Below are 23,815 nucleotides of genomic sequence, written 5' to 3' on the forward strand. Positions count from 1 at the left end.
TTCCGGTCGCTACTCCCTCCGCGCAGCAGCGTAACCTGCGTACTCCCAGCATCCTAGTTCTTTGTAATGGCATATACCCTTAAAATGATGCTGAATAACGACTGGTGAACATTTTAAGTTGCGAACGGCCGTGTATATATATATATAGCAACTCAGGGTACAATATATTGAGTGCTGACCCTGCAGTACAAAGCCCCGTTCCTGCACTTACTTTACACACGAGACGGTCCCTGTACTGGCCCCACATGCTGGTGAAGGCAGTGACATCCACGATCTGGGTTTCATAAGGTCCCAGTGTCCCGGAGGCCGGCTGGATGTAGAAGGTGGCACCTTTCCCATGAGCCAGCAGAGCACTCGCAAAGTCTAAGGGTACAACATCTGGGTCACTCTGGGATGGGTCACTTCTGGATGGGTCTCTGTTTATTGTTTTTTGGAGACCATATCCACCTACACGAAGGTACTTCACTAAAACAAACTGGATTAATTATCTCTTTAAAGGGAATGACAAGTATGTCTTTTAGGTACTTTTCACTAGCAACTTCACCTGTTTGATTTAAAGAGACCGTATCCAAAAACTTTCATTGGTTTTTCAATATTTTTGTCAGATTCTCAGAATCCCTTGCTCTGCCTCTGCTTGAAGGCTATTTTCATTTCATGTATGAAGATAGTTTGAGGGTTTCCTCAAAGTCACATACCATCATGTGCTTTCTTCTCCATTTTTTTGGCATGCAGAGAGTGCAGTGGCCTTCTTGAGTATGACGTCCTGAAACGTAGAGTCAATCAGAAGGAAACAGTGAATAACAACGAATTTGCAGAATATTCTTCATGAACCGGACATTGCCCTGACTTTTGGTGCCTAACTGTAGTTAATATATGACTTTCTACTATACAAATGGAAACTGTTGTACCCTGAGTTGATGTACGGCCGAGAAGTTTCTAAGATGAAAGTTCAGAAAAGGCCATGAAACTCATAAAGTACTTGCAAGTTTTTGGCTGATTTCAGATCTTTTTTGAACACACCTTTTAAATACACTCGTGATTTTGGACCATATTTGATCTCTACAGCTTGCTTTAAATTAAATTAATTCCCATTCACATTTATCTAACATCTGTCCCTGATTTCAGACATTCATGGGTCAAACCTCGTGCCAGGCACAGAGATGAGGCCTATCCTGTGGCCAAACCGCGAGACCTCATCTGTGGGTGGTGACGGAGCACGTGACACAGCTAAATACTCTGCCTCCACGGTAAACCCGGCAGTGACAGCCGTGTGATTGGTTATCGCCAGCCGCTTAGTGACGGCCCTTTTCAGCAGAATGTCATCTCCAAAGTCCAGCATCAGCGCAGAAGGGTCCTGTGCTTCTGGGCTGTGAAGGAGAATCCTGCAAAGAACATATGATTACAGTAGACGGGTGAATATGGTTCTTATCATATGAAAACTATTCCTAATCAGCAATTATTTTATTTATTTACCCCCAGACTACAATGATAACACAACAATAATAATACATTCTCAGCACTGTGTACAATTTGATATATTGAGGTAGACCAGGGCACTACAGTGTGTCTGTCTTTGTTCCAATTTAGCTATTACTGATTTTTTCATTTCAGTACAGATTACTAAATTAGATGAAGTAGGCAGTAAGAACTACAGTCTCCCAAGTATGATTATGTCAGGATTAATTGTTACTCTGTTATGATTTTACAAACGAGTAAACTGGCGTTTTTTTACTTTCTTATTGGTTGATACCCTTAAAAAATTGCAAACATCAATCCGCTGTCCAATCACTTATGCAGTACAGGATCACTGGCAGTCCTTGATAGTATGTTAGTCCATCAACGGGCACACACTGTGGGGGGAGGGGTGGTTCAGAACCTCAACCTTGGAAGTGTGAGGTAGCCATACTATTGTCTGACACCCACCCTTTGTAGGTATGTGAATGGCAAAGCAGCATCCTAACCCCACGCATCCAGGTCTCCAAACTACAAAACAAACTAATTTCTGTCCATAACTTGACCATCTGTTATTCTGTTGCAGCCTGTAGGCGCCTCGTACCCATCAGGGAGCGAAAAGGAGACGCGCAGCTTCTCAGCTTTGCAGAAGATCCCCAGGAGCAGAGGATCTCGCATGCCTTCAACTTTGCAGACAGCCACCACCTCTGTCAGCTGCATCTACAGAAACGCGGAGGAGACCCAAGCGTTTGACCTACGGAGCAGCGCAGGGTGGAAAAACGAGGCCTGCCTGCTGCACTTACGTCGGTGTGGGCTGTGAACTCCACGGCTACTTCCAGCTCGGCGTTGGGGCCTAGGATGCCAGTGCAGGGGGAGAAGGATGCCGTGCAGAGGGACGCTTGCTGACCTTGAAGTTGCTAAAAGAAAGGAAGGAAAGGAAAATAACTTCTGAAACTCCCCCACGAAGGCATCTCTGCATCCTCAACGGCTAGGAGAGTTTCCTCACCTCCATCCAGGAGAAGCACGTTGGTAGGAGGGTCTGGTTGAAGAGGGTTGCTGTTCCTTTGGCTGGGACACCCACAAAGAGCTCCAGGATCTCCAGCTGGCAGCGGAGAAGGCAGACCTGCGTGGACTGCACGTCGGCCTGCACCAGCAGGTTGCTGCAGCGAGCATGTTGGTGCCATTAACAACCGCATGTATGCAGGATGAAACGTTATACCCATAATGCACTGCAGCACTCCAGCATGCAGAAACATTATACCTATAATGCACTGCGGCATTTGGGCATACAGAAAAGTTCAAAAGCTGTAGTATATATTTATCTCAATATAATGTACACATGTGAACATAGAATAGTGAATATAGCTAGATCTTCATCCATCCATCCATCCATCCATTTTCCAGCTATTTATCTAGGATAGGAGCATAGCGAGCCAGGACAATATTCTAGAAAGTACCTGGTAGAATACAGGAGACACACTGGAAGAATGAGAGTCTATTGCTGGTTAATAAATAATCAGTTGTTCATAATGTTCAAGGTTATGAAACCAACTTGCCCTGGGTATTACACAATTAACAGAGTTAAATGTGTTTACGTGCCATTCAGGGTGTCCCCTGCCACGCATCCAAGCATTCCAGGTATAGGCATTTAAGCACTTTGTGGGTTTAGGGATTTGGTGAAACATTACACTGGTTTTATTGGAAATGGACTTGTGATGCTTGTCCCAAATAAAGGCCTCCCATTTGCATTCCTCACCAGCCGGTTCCATTCTGCACAGCCAGCTGCAGTACCGTCTCAAAGTGCTGGCAGGCCACAGGCTTGAAAAAGACATCTACAGCACAGGAGGACAGGGGGGGCAGGACTCCCCTACAGGGCTCCACTGTAACCTGTGTGCCCAGTAAAACCACAAACATCCCCACTAAGTGGCTGCTCCAATAAAGTCACCTGCTTTCTGCATGACATCACTATATATTTAGAATGATAAAATGGACACAGTGACCAAGAGGGGAGGTACCTGTGCATCCCCGGGGCCTCTCATCTCACAGCATTCCTGAAGCGTCCAGGAAGCATCCAGCTCAGTGCTATTGGTGACCAGGACACTGGAGCAGACCTGCTCTCCCAGCCTAATTAGCCCAAGGTCCAGACTGGGCACGCTGATGGACAGCTTAGGACCCTAGATCAGGACCCCCGATACAGCAATAATGAGGGTTTACCAAAGACAGCATCCACAGGGTATGTTTTCCAAAAGACATTGTGATACTGTTAGGAAGCCTGACTTTTGGTCACTGGGGGTCTCACCTCAACAATAACAACAACAACAACAAATTTTCAATTATGAGCATGGTTATCGGTATTTTTTCAACCAATCACAGAATATTTTACAGCAAAAATTAAAGATAAAACAGAAATACTGCATTATAGTTTGGATAAAGGAACTTGTTTTTTTCTCTAATGGTCACTCACACAGCACAGAAACGGCTGTACGGTTTCCTGCCTCCAAACCCCCCCCCCCCACCTTGAATGCGGCCTGCACCACGAGGACGGCAGCTGGCCGGCAGTGCTCTATGTGGCACGGCAGGTGGCACGTGAATGGCCCAGGCACCCGTCCAATCAGCACCAGCTCCAGATTGCAGCATTTGCTGACACCTGGGAAAACAGGTGAGCCTCGATTACGCCCACACAGGAGGGGCGAGCTGCCTGGTTAAGGCTTTCAAATAGGGAAATTATTTAATTCACATACACTATGAGACCAGCAGGTGGCATAGCGGCTAACAACATGAATTAATAATTAAGACTGTGGTTCCCATTAAGGACTCCTACTTCTATGCAAAGAAGTGATAATGGAATCTTCTTGGAGGGAAATAACAGTCAGTTTACGCAATCTTACCTATTTCACCTGCAGGGGGCTCCACTTCCACTGTGTGGCAGTCACTTATCCTATCCCACTGGAATCGAATTCCTGATTTGCTGTTGTTCCACATCTTTAAATAATATAGAAGTTAATGTTATATAAACCGATAAGGCAAAAAAGTCATGTAAATATAGACCAAATTTAAAGAGTAAGGATGGGAAATCAGGCCCCACCCAGAATGGGTGGGGTTACCGTATACCAGCAACCAATGAAAGCCCAATTGTCAAATAAAGTAATCAATGAGAAGGGGACCAAACCATCTGGTGATTTCCTGTATATGGTCATACCCAGCAAGGGTTCCAAAGCCAGGAAGCAATGTATACATATACAGATATCTGTTATTACATGAGTTTATATGGGAATCTCACATTCTACACCATATCATCCCCTACATCTTAACATTCTGCATTGTGGGGTAAAACATCTGAACATGCTGGTGCTTGTTACTCGGTTAATCCACATTGCTTATTTTTAATTTTTGAATATCCATTCCATTCCCAGAATTATGGGTGAACATGATGACAAGGAAGTGTTTATGAAGGGGGTTGGGACACTGTGCTTGTAATCAGAAGGTTGTCAGTTCAAATTCCAGGATTAGCACGGTGATTTCACAGTTGGGTCCTTGAGCAAAGGCCCTTAATCCAGAGACTGCCTGACTGATTTCTCAAATGTACATTGCTTAAGATAAAGGTGTCCGCTAAACGTAAAATGTAAAATGTCAGGCCTTCAACATTAAAAAAAACACCGATGGTAAAGATTGATCTTATAAAGAGTTTATTATGCTATATGTGCTAAAGCTTTGATCAGGTGTCTTGTAGTGATCTACCTGTCACACTCACTCTCCCATAACAGCCGTTATGTTCATTGTAGTATTCCGCATTACATGAGGCTCTCAGTCACCTTTCAGCAGAATGCGTATACTGTACCTTGAAGCTCTTTCTTACGGCTGCACCAACGTAGGTCTCCCCAGGGAAGTGGATGGCGTAGGGCTCCACAAGGACCTGGTGAGGCTCCGTCAAACCTTTGACCTCAATCTCCATGACAACCATGTCATTCACATTGGCCGCTCTCTCCAGATGATGAAGTGTGCTGTGGTTCCATGGCAACAGAACCGCGGAGTTACATATACAGTAGTGTATATATTCAATGTGTGTATGCACACACACATACACACACAGGACACATAACTGGTGCTCAAGCAATCATTTATTCATACCGTACATGTTAATTTCTTGTCATAATAGCTCACGTAATTATTTTCCATGCATTTCTGCTTTTATGACAGGAAGTTAACTTTACACCATGAATGTGTACTTGAGTACCAGTTACAGTTATGTCAATCCCTGCATATACATACATACACAGATTCAGGCATCCATAATAATTTAACCCCATTTAAAAGTTAGAATTCCTTGGCAATAATTCAGAGAGAAAATCAAATGTTACCATAACTGCAATTTAAACCAATATGACCCAACTTAACCTGGGATTAACAAAGCCATTAGCCTAAATATGAACTCCGAATTAAGAGCTCTATCTCATTTATACCGCGGCAGTAATATAGTAACTATTTTGCCCCAGAAATCCGAGACTTAAGCTTGTAGTAATTTGGCTGTTACCCATCGCTGTCGTGTTCCTCAGGAGGATCAGGGATGTCCATCAGCACCAAGTGAAGGACACTGTGGTAATCCTTCAGCTGAAAGGCAACAGCAAAGGACTTTGGGTAATTCTGGGGAATGACCGTAAAACGGTACCATTTCTTGAGGACAGCTTTAACCAGCTTATAGCCTAGTAGCTCCGCTTAAAACTGTCCATTTTTGAGAACTTAAAAAAGAATTGCTGAAATGAAACCCAAGGGAGTCAGAAATAAACAATGCAGGATTCACACCAGAGTTCTTAGTATTCACTCTACTCCATTTCAAGGGCGTCCAGTGGTGCTGATCGCCCTCAGGCTGTGGGTACCTCCTCAGGGCGATAGCTAAGCAGGAATCGATGATCCTGGTGGGGGAGCAGCTGGCCGTCTGCTGGGCTGATGTCGAAGGCGGAGTCCATGTCCACATGGTGCTCCAAGCAGGGGGGCTCCGCGCTCTCCCCGAAAATGTGAGGCTGTAAGTTGGGTTGCATGATTTGCCATCGGAAAGGCAGCACCAGGTGCCTTACAGGGACAAAAGCGATGACAAGCTGAATTTAGCTTGCATCTAACATAATACTTGATAATAAACAGGAACCACCTAGGTTATAAGCTTTGCTTAATTTAATTAGCTTCCCCAAAAGGTGTTCTGTCAGCTGAATGATAATGGTATGTGAATTTACATCCTCAGTCTGAGCTTTCTGTCAGCATCAATTTCAATTTGAAGAATTACTCAAGAAGTTCATATATCATATGTCTATACCAGTTTCTATACCCGCTTGTCCTATGCAGGGTTAGGGTTTATCTTATCATATTTTATCTAATCTAATCTAATAGGGTGCAGCTCTAGGTTTTACTATAACCTTGTCTTTTTTGGTTGAAGAAAACTAAATTTAGGATATGTGGTCCTTGTTTTATGTAAACTCTTTAAAGGGGAATAAATTTAATTATAATAGGAATAATAGGCATTATTTTATCTTTAAGTGTCATTTTCTGAAAAAAATGTAAGTAGGCAGGCCCATGGCCAGAAATAAATGTTATGGGGTGTCCAGCCAATTGAGAAGATTTTGCTGATTGGGAGGGGGGATGTCTATCATGAACACAACTGGGGGGTTCAGACTAATTTTGGGGGTGGAATTCAAACTAATAATTTTATTATATGTCAATGTCCTTGCAAATGATTCTTATTGCGTAAGTCTGTAGAGGGCAGCATTTTGTCATTCTAAAAATCTTGTATTTTCTGGATTTCAATATCAGCTCCTATGTGGGAGGCTTGTGTCTCAGCAGGCTAAGCCTCTGTGTCTGTGATCAAAAGGTCTCCAGGTCTGTGTTTGTAATCGCCAGGTCTGTTTCTGTGATCAGAAAGTCGCCAGGTCTCTGTCTGTAATCACCAAGTTTGTGTCTGTGATCAGAAGGTTGACAGGTCTGTGCCTGTAATTGCCAGGTCTGTGTCTGTGATCAGAAGGTCGCCAGGTCTGTGTCTGTAATCGCCAGGTCTGTGTCTGTGATCAGAAGGTTGTCAGGTCTGTGTCTGTAATCGCCAGGTCTGTGTCTGTGATCAGAAGGGCGTCAGGTCTGTGTCTGTGATCGCCAGGTCTGTGTCTGTGATCAGAAGGTCACCAGGTCTGTGTCTGTGATCAGAAGGTCGTCAGGTCTGTGTCTGTAATCGCCAGGTCTGTGTCTGTGATCAGAAGGTCGCCAGGTCTGTGTCTGTAATCACCAGGTCTGTGATCAGAGGGTAGCCAAGTCTGTGTCTGTAATCGCCAGGTCTGTGTCTGTGATCAGAAGGTCGCCAGGTCTGTGTCTGTAATCGGCAGGTCTGTGTCTGTTCACCAGGTCCAGCCTCAGCAGAATTGTCACATATAGTCACAATAGTCTGCAGGCCCTTTTGCACGGCCCTTAACCCCCAGCTCCAGCTGCTCTGTACACGGGTTGACCCTGTGCTGTGACCCCCAAGCTTGCTCTCACCTCTATATATGTCTGGGTGTGTCATGGAGAGCAATGTATGGTAGGTGAAAAGAGAACTCCCACTTTGGTATTAATAAAGGCTCAGTATAGTATACTACAGCATGTAAATGTGACTAATCATCCTTCATTCAATATGGGGAGCAGATGAGTGCCTCACGTATTGTTCCGGATGATGAGCTCCTTCTGAAGCGTGCACTGGGGGTTGGTGGGCCCAAAGCGAACGAGGTGCTCCGATGTGAAGTCACACAACTCGCCTGGCATGGGCCACTCCTCCCCACCGGTGACAGACACCAGCTGGAGGGTGACGAGCTGCCCAGTACCTGATGACACATACCAGAAGAAAGACCTTCACACAGCACTGACCATTCCATTTCAGACATACAGAGGCTAGATCTCAGCTTTCAGTTAACTAGTCCAACTATTTTCAACAATCTTTTATCAAATGAAGGCTAGAATGATTACAGATACACTGTGGGGTGTAAATCAGCCTATAAGAGGGCAATCATACACATTAACCCACACATATAACAGTCAAACTTAAATGAGAATTAGAACTAAAATTAGAATGAACATTATTCATCCTAAATCGATATTCTGGAATCCACAAACCAGGATCTGCGAAGCAACAATGCTACACAGTAAACCATTACTGTATCCTGCTAAAATAACTTAGCCCAAAACTAAGCTGGTTTCCCAGGCAATAATTCTCAGTTATAAAAGTTTAGAAAAAAACATTTCTGCTTCATTCAAGGAGTAGATTCATTTTCTGGGAACCACTGCCCCCTCTGTTTCCACTTAAACACTGCATGCACATGTCGCTAAATACATTTGCATTTATATTTCGTCATGATGTGAAACACCAATGGATTAATGTTTATTTGTTCAAATATGTTAGTCTGTAATCCCTAAGGACAAAAACATTTAGACATTTCTTAGATACAAAAGTCTGCCTAATTATCAATATATATAGATGTTAATAACAAAATCAGCAAATAAATCAGTGTGAAACCTAGCAGGAAGTACAGAGTGAATGTACACAATGTAATAAGCAACACATTAACTTAGAGTTGAAGAAAAATATTTCAATATCTTCAATACGTGTTACAACCATCATTATAATTTATTATAAATACTTCAAAACTTAGTACCTGTGCTTTGGTTGCATTTATTAGCAGATAAAATCTATTTGAGAAGGTAAAAGAGGACAATCTAGTCTGAGGAGCCCATGATCACACCTTGAATGCTGATGTCTCTCACTTGACAGTTGTCACAAACGACGGTGAAGACTTCAGAGAAGCTGTCAGCCATCGTGGGGAAAAAAGCTACCTGGGTGATGAAAAGCATTACAAAACTTCTCTTAACTCATCCCCGAAGGTCTGCACCCCGCAACACTCAGCTGGGGGGTGCGGGTATACAGGCCTGTGCTTGGCTAACTTTCAGGGGCATCATGACGAATGCAGTGATGGACAATTATGAAAAATTACTTACAAAGAATTTAATGAAAACCAATAAAACTTCATTAATAAACAACTGACATTTTTTTTAAACAAAAGTGTGATTTTTAGGTGAGGCAAATTTTATTGGCTACTCACTGGGTGTTGTGGTTTGATATCAACCAATCATCTGCATTTTTTGAATGTATGTTTAATCTCAGCATGCATCGTGAAGCAGAAAAATGTATGCTGAGGGGAGCAGGCTTCGAAAATTTCGAAAGCAAAAGAGAATAGACAAAGCTTTGCAGGCACCCCGACAAGCCCGAGACAGGTGAGCGGTGGGGGCTCCGCTTTACCTCCACAACTGTGTCCTGGCCGGGCAGGAGCTCAAAGAGCGAGGGACTGACCCCGAAAGGAGGCAACTCGGCAAAGCTGGCTGTCACCACAGCCTGGGAAGAGACACACAGAAAGATAGGATGGATGGATGGATGGATGGATGGATGGAAAAGCTCAGAATATAAAAATTCACATTGTTTACATTGTGCACTGCATATGAAGTAAGAACCCTGATTATTTGGCAGTAATGTGAACAGTATAGTTGCTGATACACAACAAATTATTCCTCTCAAAAAAAAACACTTTGACCAGGCTTGAGTTCCTTAAGGAATAATAAAGTTTAATGAAACATCTATAACAAACACATATATTACAATTATGATATGATTGATTGACTCCTTAACCTATTTACAATAAAAATAATATAAAACAAAACATGCGTATCACCCTGAGGCTGGATGCCGGCCACAGTTTCTTGGGCATGATGCAGAAGGTGCCTTCGCTTAGGCCCACGTTGCGACACTGGAGCTCCAGGACCTTGGCCCCGCCCACCAAGCAGTATCCACAGTCCAGCACCCGGGGCACTGGGGAGTGAAAGCAAGTACATGCAAGTGGTAACATACAGTACGAAAGGACAGCCACAGACACAGATCGGGAGAACCTGAGTACATTGAGACAACGCACACAGAGTTAGGCTTTTAATAAAAACTTTTTTTAAATGGTACAAGGCACAGTATGAGTGCATTACTCTGCTTACACCACAGTTATGACAAGTTTTGCTTACAAGTTTTTACCTAAATACATCAACTTTACATTTGCAATAACAGATTTACAGTATTAATACAGTACTATTGCTTTCTTCCAAAAATGATTAAACATTTCCATTTGGTTTCTGTATATTTTACATTGTGATCTACATACGGAATTTTAAGTAACATTAGTTAGAATTAAAGATTATAATAGCACAGTAATTTACTACTGTGATTCACCTGGCTTACACTATGTGTGCCGTTACAGAAAATGAATCGACAGACTGCCAACCAAACACATTTGAGAATTCACCAGTGCCGCTATAGAGTTATGTTTAAAATCACCAGCATGGGCAGGCAGTAACACGTAGTCCCCAGTGGGAATATTAGTATCTGAACCCAGAGGGCTGAATCCGTGTGGATTCTCAGCCACCCCCACAGCCGCAGATTAATCCATCCCTGGAGACTGGCAGCCCCCGCCTGCCTGTGGATTCAGACTTGAGTCGCAGGGCTCCATCTGTCCCCCGCTAATCTACTCCAAAGATTTGATTCCAAACAAATATGTCTGGGAGGCGAATGCGCAGAACTCACAAGTCAGGATGGGAGGAGGGCGTCGAGCCTCGATGGGAACAATGAGGGGATATGAGTCCTGAGTCTCCACCAGGAGGCAGTCCTGAAAATTGGCCAAGGAGTCCGGGGCGAACAGCACCGTGTAACGGCAGCTCATGCCAGGGGCCACGATACCCCCGTCTCCAGGGAATTTACCTGGAACACCGATGCTCTCATTAAAACGCAAAATCGATGCATCGCCAGCACAAAAACAGAAGAGCAGGAAATTAAAAACAGAGGAAACTGCACCAAACATTCCCAGCTGCTTCAGGAACAACAGCAGAATACTAAAAACGTTAGTGTACAATATCTACAGTATAAAGCTTAAACATCTGTATTTATTCATGTACAGTTTTTACTTTTCTTTTTTTTCTTTTCTTCTTTAGGTTTTAATTTTTATTGTCTTATAAATATCATTTTAAAGTACTTTGAACAGCATTGCATCTGAATTTTGCTATATAAATAAACTTGCCATGCTTTCCATTACAGGTATCGTCTAATCACAGGATCCCTTGCACCAAGCCGATCACGGCACGTATGATTTGTCACAAATAGCGACATCCATTAGATATGAATAAATATGATTGACAGTAACAGAAAGATGCACTACTGGATTTCACATTGCAAGAATCCACAGCAGCCAAATCAATACCCTAATCAGGTGGCATGTGTATTTCATATAAAGTTTATAACACTGGGCCTGCATTTTTATTCAAGCCTGTGTAAATTTTCTTGATGTAAGACATCCTACTGCTATTTCTTTCAATAGATGGCGCTGTCTGCTCATAGCAACCTTTAATACTAAATGGTGGTTACATGAAATGCAAGAGTGTAAGACAAGCAACACATATATATTAAAAGGCTAAAATATATAAATCAAACTGTGCCTGTATCAGCCTTTTACTGGATAGGACACTCTGAAAAAAACAGATGAAGAGAATGGTAAGTGTGTACTATACTGTTGCACTGCTGCAGGGCCAGTGTGTGGTTCAGTGGATTTGGGTGCTGTACCTGGGATCAGAAGGTCACTGGTTCTAATCCCAGATCTGGCAGCGCAAGTTCACCATTGGGCCCTTGAGTAAATCCCTTAAACCCCAATTGCTCCAAGGACTGTCAGCATTACATCACTTTGGATAAAAGCATCTGCTAAATAAATAAATTGCCTTTGGAAACAACTTACTAAGTAAGGCCTAGAACTTAACAGGTAAAACTCCATACTGCCTATAACAGGGGTGGGCAATCTTATCCAGAAAGGGCCACTGGGTTTGCATGTTTTTGCTGCAACTCCCTAATTAGATTACAAATTAGAGGACTGATTGGCTGAAGCGTCCTCACACCAGGGTTTGAACAGCTGACCTACAGGTTATCCCAAAAACCTGCATACACACCGGCCCTTTGCGGATATGATTGCCCAACCCTGGTCAATAAGTATCTAGTGCCCTTCCAAACACTAAGCCTAGATAGACAGTGAATGAACACCAGACTCTGGCAGAGGTGTGTGCAGGCCCAAATGCTGTGGAGGAGAGGCTAGAAGATGAGCGGAGCAGGAGGTGCAGCCTCACCCAGGCCGAGTGTGAAGTGAGGCGTGCTGGGGGGGATGACGCGGACATGCCGGCTGGCTGACGTCACGTTCCTCAGCTCCACTGGGGTCTGCATCCAGGAAGTGGCCCCACAGAGGGTTAGTTAGCCAGCACCACAACGATGGAGGGAAGGGAGTCTAATAACCACTCACCCCCAACTAAAAATTCACAGTTATAAAGTTTAGAAAACAACATTTCTGCTTCATTCAAGGATTAGTTTCCAAAACATTGATGCATTAATGCTTATTTGGTAATTCAAAAGTAAAGATGGTAGTCAATTATGGTTAAGGATGAAAACAGACATTTAGAGCAGTGTTTCTCAAGGCAGGCCTCAGGGACCCCCAAACAGTCCACATTTTTGCTCCCAGCACACAGCATACCTGCACTGGGCATGAAGTGTTCTTGACTGGCTGGGAGCTGGAAGGGAGCAAAAATGTGGACTGTCAGAGGTCCCTGAGGACTGCCTTGGTAAACACTTGTTTAGACACTTCTCACATGAAACAATAAGACTAATTAAGAAAATATACTGATCTTAAGGACTATCAGTAAAAATTACAGCAGGAAGTATAGATTGAATGAGTGCAAACACGATAAGGATGTACCTCGTAAACCTGTCCGACTCTGTATTGGGAGAAGATGATGGAGGAGGGGCTGGCGAGAAAGACGGGAGCCGATTGGTCGGGAACGCTGTTGGTCACATGGCAAAGATGATGTGACCGGACCACCGGGATGGGCCAACATAAAAACGAAGAAATCCTCCCGTATAACGTATCACTGGACTTTTGCTTTCAGGCTACCATTCTCAAGTTACAATTAGCCACGGCAGCATTTAGCGGGCAGTAAACAGAAAGAGGGCCTGTGTTTCATCAGGCTTTGGAGGGCCCTTTGAGCCCAGGCCTGCTGTTTTGTGTGTGTTATGAACATAAGGTTTCTTCATGGGTATAGTAGTGTACAAGGAAAATGAGACGCGAATGTACAGAGGGAGCCTGTTTGGCAAAACACAATGACAGGTGGTTTTCACTGCAATTAGTTTAGCTGGTTATTTACAGGGGTGGAACCAGGGATTTTCTCTGTCTGGTGAATGGAGGTGCTTGACTTTTCAGTGAGGGTACTCCGGAATTTAGGGTTTAAGGTTAGCCACAGTGTAATGTCTACCGCAACACCCCCGACACACGAACACAAACACACACACAAATGTGCAATACCCACTCCACCATAGTTACAATGACATCTAGATGGTAAACACATGGCGAGATACCTGAACTATAGTATTCACACATTATTATAATAATTTTTTTGAATGAACCACATACATTTCTTGAGGGTGCTAAGGGGGTGCTATGCCTGTGACAGGGATAGATACAGCACCGCCCCCCCCAATCCCCCCCCCGGCCCCGCGCCCAGTCCCTGAAGAACAGTTTGAGAAGTCGTACTTTTCTAGCTATCCAGCAAGATACCAGCAACTTTTCGGAGAACAGAAGACATTCTTTTTAGTTTCTATTGCATTACTCTTAAAGTTCATATGCTCAAATGTACATTTTTTTCTTGTGTTTTTCCCCAGAGTACATATACTGGGTTGTGGTGGCTTAATGGTTAGGGAAGTGCCATGTCATGATGTCACATATGGATTAAATGCAGAGGACACATTTCGAAGTGTGCTGTGCTGTGGTGCGTCAACACTGATCACGTAATTCTAATTCCAGATAACTTCAACCATTTTCTTTGACTGCCTAAGCCTTTTACACTCTGAACGATCACCGAAATGGTTATCATATGATACGTGTTGCAGTGTTTCTCTGTACCAGTTATTCCCTGTTCTTAATCGTTTGCTTTGGGTGTGCTGGGAACTGGGAGGGAGAAAAACTGTGGACTGTTTGAGGATCCCTGAAGACTGGGTTGAGAAACACTGGTGTAACTGGAAGGGAGTTGGTGGAAACTTGAGTAAACCTACCCAATCAGACCTCAAGCCGCATTTGAACAAAAAAGCCAGCGGGCGGAGGGTTAGTTTGGGACGCACCTCTCCCCCCCATCCGGCGCCTTGGTGGCCTGGACGAGTGACTTTCCCCCGCGGGACGCCCCATGAGGTAGGAAGCGAGGGTTGCGTAGGAAGTTTCCTCGCTGGTTCAGCCTGTGCAGGGCGGCCTCGACTTCAGCGCGGCTGCTCCCGGTCAGTACTGTGACCCCTGCAGGCCTGCCTGTCTGCGCACGTGTAGCAAACAAAAACGCACATGTGCAGAACTGCCCGTCGCTATGGATGCAGTTACTGTAACTAGTACAACTGTGTTTAAAGCAGGTGCCAGCTGGTGAACGCAATGACTGAAGGAAAGTGTTAAAACTGGCCCAAAAACGCTTCAGATTCAACTTCATTTCTCTGTCCAGAAATGTCACACGTAAGTAATGTTTTCACAAAAAACCGGCATCTCTTACTCTTTTTTTTCTTGTCATTTTCCACACTGAAATTATCCATTGAATGTCATCTTACAGCATTCTTCCACTGAAATATTGGTAATTTTCACCCTCAATTATCTCAGAAGGGTACGAAAACCCCACTAAACTAGGTAACAAAATAAAGCTTGAAAAATGACGTTTGTCAGGAGATTTGTAGCAAGTAAGAAGGCAGAGTCAAGCAGTCTCTAGAGCAACTGGGGGTTTAGGGTCTCAGGGGCCCAACACTGACATCGCTCTGCTAGGAGATCTGAACCGGTGACCATCTGATCACAGCATCCTAACCTGCTGAGCCACACATAGCCCCCTACAGAGAAGCTAAAGTAACGCACACAAATGTGGCACCCAAATTTCTGTTACACTTAGTCATACATAAGTTAGTTAAAAACTTGCCCACATAGACAGGATAATTATGTTAAATGCTAACAGACTCACTTTGCTGGGAACTTTGTTGCTTGATGCAATAGACTCTGGAGTCGAAGGAAGAGTTAGGGTCCCCTCAGACTCCGGCAGTTCCAGTGCCCTCCTGTCTGTTTCTGGGCTCACAGTGTACCCATCATCCTTAGCCAGGCTGCTTATGCGCATATTATAAGCAACGGTCGCATTGGCAAAGCCTGGGGCACATTTTCCTAGTGGGAGAAGCACAAGGGCAATTCTGGTGTTATGGATGTGATTTAGGCTCATTACAAAGAAATGGTCTCAGAGCATGAACACTGCGTGTCTTTCCATGTAACCTCTTGGGATGAATATGGGCAAATCCCCAAAACTCCATCCACTTTGTATAACTGCTTGTGCTTCCCAGGGTCATGGGGGGGTCTGGAGCCTAGGGGTGCAAGGCAATGACCAACCTAGGATGGGGCACCAACACAGTGCAGGGTGCACTCACACACCAACACACACACACACACACACACACACACACACACACACACACACATAGGATATTAGGTAACTCCAATTAACTGTAGCATGTTTTGGGCTGGGGATGGGGGGTTTGGGATACCTGGAGGACGACCCATGATGACATGGGCAGAACATGCAAAATACACACATGGCGCCATGGTGAAGACTTCAGTCCTGGTCCCAGAGGACTGAGACAACAGTGCTAACCACTGCACCACCGTGCTACCCCCTTCTCACACCTCATCTATCAATTTACATGTTAGAAACGTGGCATTTTACAAGTGTAATGGCTGTTACATCAAATGAACAGTTGCACGTTACTGCCCAAAAATCAAACCAATAGCCTGGAAGGACAAATGAAACAAAAGAATATATTGTTATGGGCGTATTATTATGATTCACGTTATATCAATTCGTCACATTCTCATTAAATATTTGGTAGGTGTATTGTAGCAGTTGTGTTGGGCAGGCTGTTACATTACAGACTTTGGGTGAGCCTGGAGCCCTTCCCAGGAAGCAGAGTGCCAAGGAACACCCTGGGAGAGATACCTGCCCATCACAATCACACACACACACACACACACACACACACACTGTGAGAAACTCACAGCCTGTTTCTGCCACTGTAACTACGGATGCACCCATCTGACTTTTTCAGTTCCAATAATAATACCAATACCTGGGTTTCGGGTATTGGTCAATCCTGAGTACCGATCCGTTACTGGTGTTTAATTAATAAACTGTATGTCTCACTGTGAGGAGGAGATAGATGATTCTGTTATGTTTACAGAACCATCAGTCTTAAATACTTGACAAATTCTGTTTTCCTAACTTTGTGGATTCTTAATCTTCTGGATTAAGAATAGTGAAAATGCAATCAGGGGCGGCGGTTAGCATTGTTGCCTCACACCTCTGGGTTCAAGTCTCCGCAGGTTCAAGTCTCCGCCTGGGTCACGTGTGTGTGGAGTTTGCATGTTCTCCCCATGTCGTCGTGGGGTTTCCTCCGGGTACTCCGGTTTCTCCCCACAGTCCAAAGACATGCTGAGGCTAATTGGAGTTACTAAATTGCCCGTAGGAGTGCGTGTGTGAATGCATGGTGTGTGAGTGTGCCCTGCGATGGGCTGGCCACCCATCCTGGGTTGTTCCCTGCCTCGTGCCCATTGCTTCCGGGATAGGCTCCGGACCCCCCGCGACCCAATAGGATAAGCCGTTTGGAAAACGGATGGATGGAAAATGCAACCAGACACGTACACTTCCCTTTCTTATCACAAGCTGTAGCGAGTGCACAAAACAGTCCAAGCTACCGACTCCAAATTCACCCATTTGCTTTTTATCATATTTCTCGCACTGTGTGTAATTGCGTGCGCTTTGTGTAGTGGGATTTTACACTAAACGCTACTGCAAAGGCTATGCACATGACGTCACAACAGGCGGAAGTCACTGCGCTCACACCCACTGAGTAGGAAATAGACTGAATGGCAACTAAAACACAACTAAAATGGGAAAGAGCCATCATGGCGGTTGATTGTGCAAATCGATTTAACAAGAAATAGCAGCTATGTTTTTACAAACTACCGAAAACTAAACAAGCTTTAGATGTGGACTGGTCACATATGGCTGATACCTGATCTGTCTAATTATGTTTGGATAGGTGCCAAAACCAATCTGAATATTGGATCGGTGCACCCCTAACTGTAATCCCTTGTGAACACGAGGACACACACAAAGGTGCGAGAATCAAATCTCTGGAGGCGTGAGACTGGTCAAACATTACAGACACACGTAATTTACCTTTAGGTGCTTTAATGAGCTGTGCAGCACCTGTGCTGTAATCCTCCGGGCAAATCAAGTTGTTGCTTTTAAGGAGGCTGTTGTCCACACTCCACCTGAAAGCCGATTTAACTAGGAAAAAGGACACAGACCTCTTATACATAAATTCTGTTACCTAGCAGCGGGTAACTCTGGTGCTTTGAGGGCATTATCTAGCTTCTCATACCCCCAGGCATTAAACAGCAGTATGCGGTATATTGACTTTATTTCCAAAAGCCACCATCATGTGGTCCCCCACAATAAATGTTGCCCATGGGGCCCCATGATAATATTTCTTCTAGTGTAAATACTGAGGTATATTCAAGGTACAGGTACTGGCACATGCGTGAGGAAGTGGGGTTTCTGAGAACTTCCATTCAAATGATTGTGCACTTTTCTGAGGTTGTCAATGGCCCTTCTTCATAACCAAAATGCAAAAGTCACCCGATGGGACAGCCCTGGATGGCAAAATTTACTGTTACCCAGAGTCCCATTCCTTGTCTTGGTGCTGCACTGCCCCGATGTACAGCAGTATTTCACTGTAATATCGCTCAAGCCTAGTTGCAGAGTTCTGCTCTTAATCCTATTAGATTATCGTATCACAGGCAACGTGACACCCCACCCCATGAAGGATAGTAGTCCACAACCCAATCATCAGCATAATTACTTTCAAGCAACTCCAAACCCTAAAATCAGGTGATCCCCTCTTGAAAAAGCAGGTAAATATCTACCTGAACAAACATCAGAATTCGTAAAGTGTTTCTCATAAAAGCAGAATACCTGGAGGTAAGCCCAGTTCACCGTAGGCCTCCCCTACACCTTCCAGTAAATTGGAGCGCGCAAACTCTTCCGCGGCCGCGGCTCGCACTCGCGCCTGTATGATGTGCTTCTCCAGCGCGTCCGCGTCCCTGAGCCGCCGGTTGTACTGCGCATGCGCCTGCACGGAAGCGCGGTCCAGCATATGGGTCAATGGCAGTGGGTTGAACCTACGTATATACGTATACTTATATGTATACTTATATGTGTTTGTAGTTATACATGCATGGGTGTAAATTATGGGGGAACGGGGTTCTACCCCCCCCTCCCCTATTATTAAAAACAGCCGATATAACCCCTTAAATGGGTGGAGACCTCAAGCACCCCAAAGCACGACCAAAAGTTATTCCTTTGTATACATGCGTTTATCTCAAGTATATTTCCCACTCAATGAAAAAACAAAAGAACAAATAAAACTGCATTACATGAAGTGCTAAAGATAAACTTTTAACACCTGTTCAAGGTCGTCCAGGTACTTTTCATGGTAGCTGTTATCTCCTCTTCGTGACTTCTTAAGCTTGGCGACAGTCTCTTTCGAAATAACCTCTGATGTATATATGTATTTGTAGATATTAGCCAGAAAATGGGATATGTCCTGATGGCAAGAAACAAAAAAAGCCGCCGTTTCAGGAAAAATTTGAATCTATTTATGGCATAACATAAATATACAGTTTATATGTTTATAAAAACAAACAAAAAGCTTTAAAATGAAGCTGAAAGCTGAGGATCTTCTGTTATTAGCAGCATATACACTGGTAGTTAACAGTTGAAATTAGTTACAAAATGATACGATCTACAAGATGAACGCAGCCACTTACCAATTTCACTTATGGTTAATAAATTATGTCCTACCTGGGATTTGTCTGAAGAAGGTCTGTGTCTGCTAACAGGTGGATCACAAACGTGATGAATTTGTGATTCGGATTTTTGTTCAAACATGGTACAAATTTTAGAAGAACTGCCAGTGACAACTGGTTAAGTAGACGAGCGTAAACTGCACACAACCTTAACAATTAGGACAGAACTTTTTTATGAAATGTTTTTATTAACCATTTTACGATTTTGGGAGACCTGGATAACTGTTTTGGCGTCTGGGCGGCCATTAATGTATACGCAAAGTTACCAAGGGAACCTTAAAGGAACGTGCTCATTAAAGGCACAACAATATTTATCCAACCGACTGAAATTCACTTGGATTGGCGTTTTGAAAAATACAACGTCTTTGTTTTAAAAAGGACCAAAACACACATGCAGTGCATGATCAATTAAACTGCAATTCAGTCGGTAATTATTCATGGTAAAAGTGCTTCGACTCTGTATTTCCTTGGTCTCTTGCTGCTAGAAAAAAGGTTACAGCTAAACTGTGGTAGCAGCCTTGGAAGACAGTCCTGTTCTTAACCTTGCAATCGTGTTAGGGTCAGGACCGACCCGTTTGCAAGTTTACAATGCATAAAAAAGCAGCACATACATTTGTGTACTGCATCAAGGCTTTTTGACTTACTTGAAACTAAACTTTTTTTTACTATTTAAACAAAATATATTAAACCAAACCAAGGCATGCACATGTAAGGCAAGATAAGACCAATTCAGTTTATTTATATAATTCTCTTGAGGTTTATTTTACCATTATTTTTTATATTGAAAACGAGAGGTATGCTGTCAAAAGAAAGGTCCAGAAAGCCTCACCAAAAATCTTAAAACCAATCTTTTCATGGATAAGGAAGCTTAGCAAGGTAACCAAGAGGTAAGAAACAAATTGGATGATAATTGTTTTGAGGGTATTTTATGGCTGATTTAAGACACGGGTCGGCACCCGTGGGCTGCCGAATGACGAGAATTGTTTTTTATTGGTGTGTTACACATGGGACTGAATCTTTATTAATGAATCTGAACTAAAGTAAGCAAGAAAAAAATCCCACCTTTACAATAACGTACCTGAGAAAAAAAGTTGTTAGACTGGAAGTACAACTTCTAGCAGTCTAAAAAACATGGCTGTAAATTGTAATTGTTCGCCTGGGCAAGACCACATACTTTTACAGTGACACATCACCACCAAAGTATCTTCAACTGCTCCTGTATTTTTGTCTGGCATTTCCGCAGCCTGACCGTAAATTTTGGGATCGTATTCATCCTTTTATTTTGCAAACATCGTCTCAGTTAGTCTTTACAGGGACATCTCGACCTTAGCTGCATTGCGTATGATTAAGCATATACTTTCCTTTTACCTTTGTGTCCAAATAGCATGTTGCAAGACTTTGCATGTTGCTAAATTAAAGAAAAAGAAGGCCAATTTATACAATACTACTGATCCCCCTCCCGCCCCAAAATACATTTATAACTTCCCGATGTCACAGTGGAAGGAGTACATGATGTTGCTCCCGGCTGTGTAGCAATACTATGTAACGCAGCGCGACCACCTGCCAAAACTGCACGTTCTATAGCCTCTAAGTGAGCGGAATTCGCCATGTTGTCCTGCACCAGGCCTAACCTCCAAACACTTAGCTCGCTCTCGTCGGGACCGCCCATTTTTACGCAGATGGGCGTGGCTAATTTACATACGTTCTCAACATTTAGAGTATATATTCCATCCATCCATTTTCCAAACTGCTTATCCTACTGGGTCGCGGGGGGTCCGGAGCCTATCCCGGAATCAATGGGCACGAGGCAGGGAACAACCCAGGATGGGGGGCCAGCCCATCGCAGGGCATATTCACACACCAGTCACTCACACATGCACACCTATGGGCAATTTAACAACTCCAAATAGCCTCAGCATGTTTTTGGACTGTGGGGGGGGGGGAACCGGAGTACCCACAGGAAACCCCACTTTGACATGGGGAGAACATGCAAACTCCACACACATGTGACCCATGAGACTGGAACCCCGGTCCCAGAGGTGTGAGGCAACAGTGCTAACCACTGCACCTCCATGCCGCCCCAAGTTAACATTTAACATTTATATTTAACATTAACATTTAATATTTATATATAGACATACCATTTATATTTACATATGATATATGAATTTTGAACATAATCTACACAGAAAAAAAATCAATTGACTTCTAACTAAATGTCAGAAAATTGCACTAAAAAAAGTGGCAAGTACAAACATTTTTAGTACCTTTACAAACGGCGCCCCGTATGTGTGTGTCTTTCTCTTTTGCTAATAAAAGGAGAAACCAACTGTTTAGATCTAATTATCACTCCCAAGATGAACAATATGAAGAATATATAATGCCGCGGCAAATCAGTAGCCCCTTTTAGCGAAGGGTGTCTATGTAGGGGGTGGCGCAGTGGTCAGCACTATTGCCTCACACCTTTGGCACCGGGATTCGAGTCTCCGCCATGGCTCCATGTGTCTCGAGTTTGCATGTTCTACCCGGGTTTCCTTCCCCAGCCCAAAAACAACTTGAAGTTAATTGGAGTTACCAAATTGCCCGTAGGTATGTACATGTGTCCCCCGCAATGGGTTGGTTTCCCCATCCTGGGTTGTTCCCCGCCTTAGTATCCATAGACTTAAGACTCCCTGCAACCCTAAATGGAACAAGCAGTCACAGAAGATAGATGTATATGTAAGCTTAAAGAACTCTGGTACTATGGTCATGATTATTTTAGAGTATACTCTTTCTACTTATAAAAACGTTTAGGTTTAAGTACACTATGATGTTTGAACAATGACAAAATCCCCTAAAGACACTTTTCTCAGAACATATTTATATCGGGACGAATTTGCGGATGACTACGTCACCTAGAATTAATTATTGTCCTCCTGTTACAGACATACATATGAGGTGATTGAGGTGTGGATTGATTCTGATCATGTATGGACTGATCATCCTGAGATTCAGATACGTCGTCCATGATTCACCTATAATATTATTGTATTATGGTTAAACTGCATAAGCATGTTTGTTTTCCCCTCTCTGATCACTTATAAAACTTGTTTTTCACAAATGACTGGTTTCAGAGTATCCTTATCTTATGTGAAAGAATCCTCGTTCTGGGACGCTTACCCTATTCAAGGACGTTCACCATGTTTCCCCGGGTTTGGAGGGGCTTGCTGAGGACAGGGAAAGGTGCTGCTCAATATGTTTTGTACGCCACTGGTCAGTGTATGAGACACCTGCCTTATCTTCATGGGAAGGGAAAGCACTGCTCAAGGATACCTGTTTAATTATTTTGGGAACTGCACTTAGTTAGTAAGTGTGTGATTATTTTGCATTGCCTTTGATCCAATGTCTTGGTATTGATTTTAATGTAAAGTCATTTTGTATTGCTTGTAATAAATAGTTTTTAGAAGCGAGCCTAAGTGTGCCTGTTTGTTCCTTCGAGAGTCCTATATCCAATCAAATCATCTTAAAACAATATTCCTGTTGTTACACAAGGCAAGGCATGACTGTATTTAAATTGCTGTGTGCTACTTGTGCTACTTGTGCCAACTTGCGTGAGCTTGCCCTGTCCTGAGTGTACCCCGCCTCCTACCCTCACTGCAGGTTTTAGGATCAGGTTCCACCACAAACCTTACACTACTGGTTCAAGGCAAGTGAATGGATGCAAACAAACAATGCACAGAAGATAAAACGAGTAGTGTTTTTTAAAAGCACATTTTAAATCAAACGTGTTTGAAAAAGGCTTTTGAAACACAGAGGTATATTGTTCGGTTGACTTGATCTGGTTCTACTGGTTCTCGACAAAAGAGAAGCAGTGAGAACAAAAGTGGGACACTTCCACATATAATACAAAAAAGCTCCAGTGTTTGGCAACCAAATGAACACAGGTACTACAGTGTCAGAACTTATATTTTAGATCAGGGGCACTCAATTGGGGAGTCCCCCACGATAAAAATGAAAAACAATAACTAATTATTACTTCTGTTCTAGTAATGGAATTGGTCTTTGGCAATGGAAGATAATGTAAAACAGGTACATGTGAACACAAGTAGCCTATGGTCAAGTATGCATATTGGCTGTGTCTGAACTGAGGGGCTGCATCCTTCTAAGGCTGCAATCAAAGACTGAATGCATCACAGGCTCCTTCAAATGCGATTTAGGAATGTGTCCTCCTTCTGCCAAGTTGCGAAGGATCTATCCATTAGAACCGTTTGCAGCCTAGAATATCCCAAGATTCACTGCATGGACTTTCAAAGGACGCAGCCTACAAAGGCTATATA

At 43.5% G+C, this 23,815-nt stretch overlaps 1 protein-coding gene across 1 annotated transcript in view; it reads right to left on the reverse strand.

Annotated features, from left to right (window-relative positions):
* dlec1 (DLEC1 cilia and flagella associated protein) overlaps window positions 1–19,747 on the reverse strand; it is a 28,284-nt gene extending 8,537 nt beyond the window's left edge. Inside the window, exons 1-26 of the mRNA XM_048970757.1 lie at window positions 19,495–19,747; window positions 19,097–19,237; window positions 18,607–18,763; window positions 17,809–17,919; window positions 15,550–15,743; window positions 14,687–14,868; window positions 13,272–13,356; window positions 12,652–12,739; window positions 11,072–11,245; window positions 10,179–10,315; window positions 9,752–9,844; window positions 9,198–9,288; window positions 8,120–8,282; window positions 6,327–6,519; window positions 5,984–6,060; window positions 5,291–5,453; window positions 4,341–4,434; window positions 3,969–4,099; window positions 3,468–3,626; window positions 3,209–3,339; window positions 2,459–2,612; window positions 2,256–2,369; window positions 2,057–2,172; window positions 1,143–1,382; window positions 696–763; window positions 212–363 (exon numbers count right to left, since the gene is read on the reverse strand). Coding sequence (XP_048826714.1) covers window positions 212–363; window positions 696–763; window positions 1,143–1,382; window positions 2,057–2,172; window positions 2,256–2,369; window positions 2,459–2,612; window positions 3,209–3,339; window positions 3,468–3,626; window positions 3,969–4,099; window positions 4,341–4,434; window positions 5,291–5,453; window positions 5,984–6,060; window positions 6,327–6,519; window positions 8,120–8,282; window positions 9,198–9,288; window positions 9,752–9,844; window positions 10,179–10,315; window positions 11,072–11,245; window positions 12,652–12,739; window positions 13,272–13,356; window positions 14,687–14,868; window positions 15,550–15,743; window positions 17,809–17,919; window positions 18,607–18,763; window positions 19,097–19,237; window positions 19,495–19,581 — 3,495 coding nt within the window. The 5' untranslated portion in view covers window positions 19,582–19,747. The remainder of the gene's footprint in view (window positions 1–211; window positions 364–695; window positions 764–1,142; window positions 1,383–2,056; window positions 2,173–2,255; window positions 2,370–2,458; window positions 2,613–3,208; window positions 3,340–3,467; window positions 3,627–3,968; window positions 4,100–4,340; window positions 4,435–5,290; window positions 5,454–5,983; window positions 6,061–6,326; window positions 6,520–8,119; window positions 8,283–9,197; window positions 9,289–9,751; window positions 9,845–10,178; window positions 10,316–11,071; window positions 11,246–12,651; window positions 12,740–13,271; window positions 13,357–14,686; window positions 14,869–15,549; window positions 15,744–17,808; window positions 17,920–18,606; window positions 18,764–19,096; window positions 19,238–19,494) is intronic.
* Window positions 19,748–23,815: the final 4,068 nt, after the last annotated feature.

The sequence above is a fragment of the Brienomyrus brachyistius genome, chromosome 1, assembly GCF_023856365.1.
Source record: "Brienomyrus brachyistius isolate T26 chromosome 1, BBRACH_0.4, whole genome shotgun sequence".
NCBI classification, from domain to species: Eukaryota; Metazoa; Chordata; class Actinopteri; order Osteoglossiformes; family Mormyridae; genus Brienomyrus; species Brienomyrus brachyistius.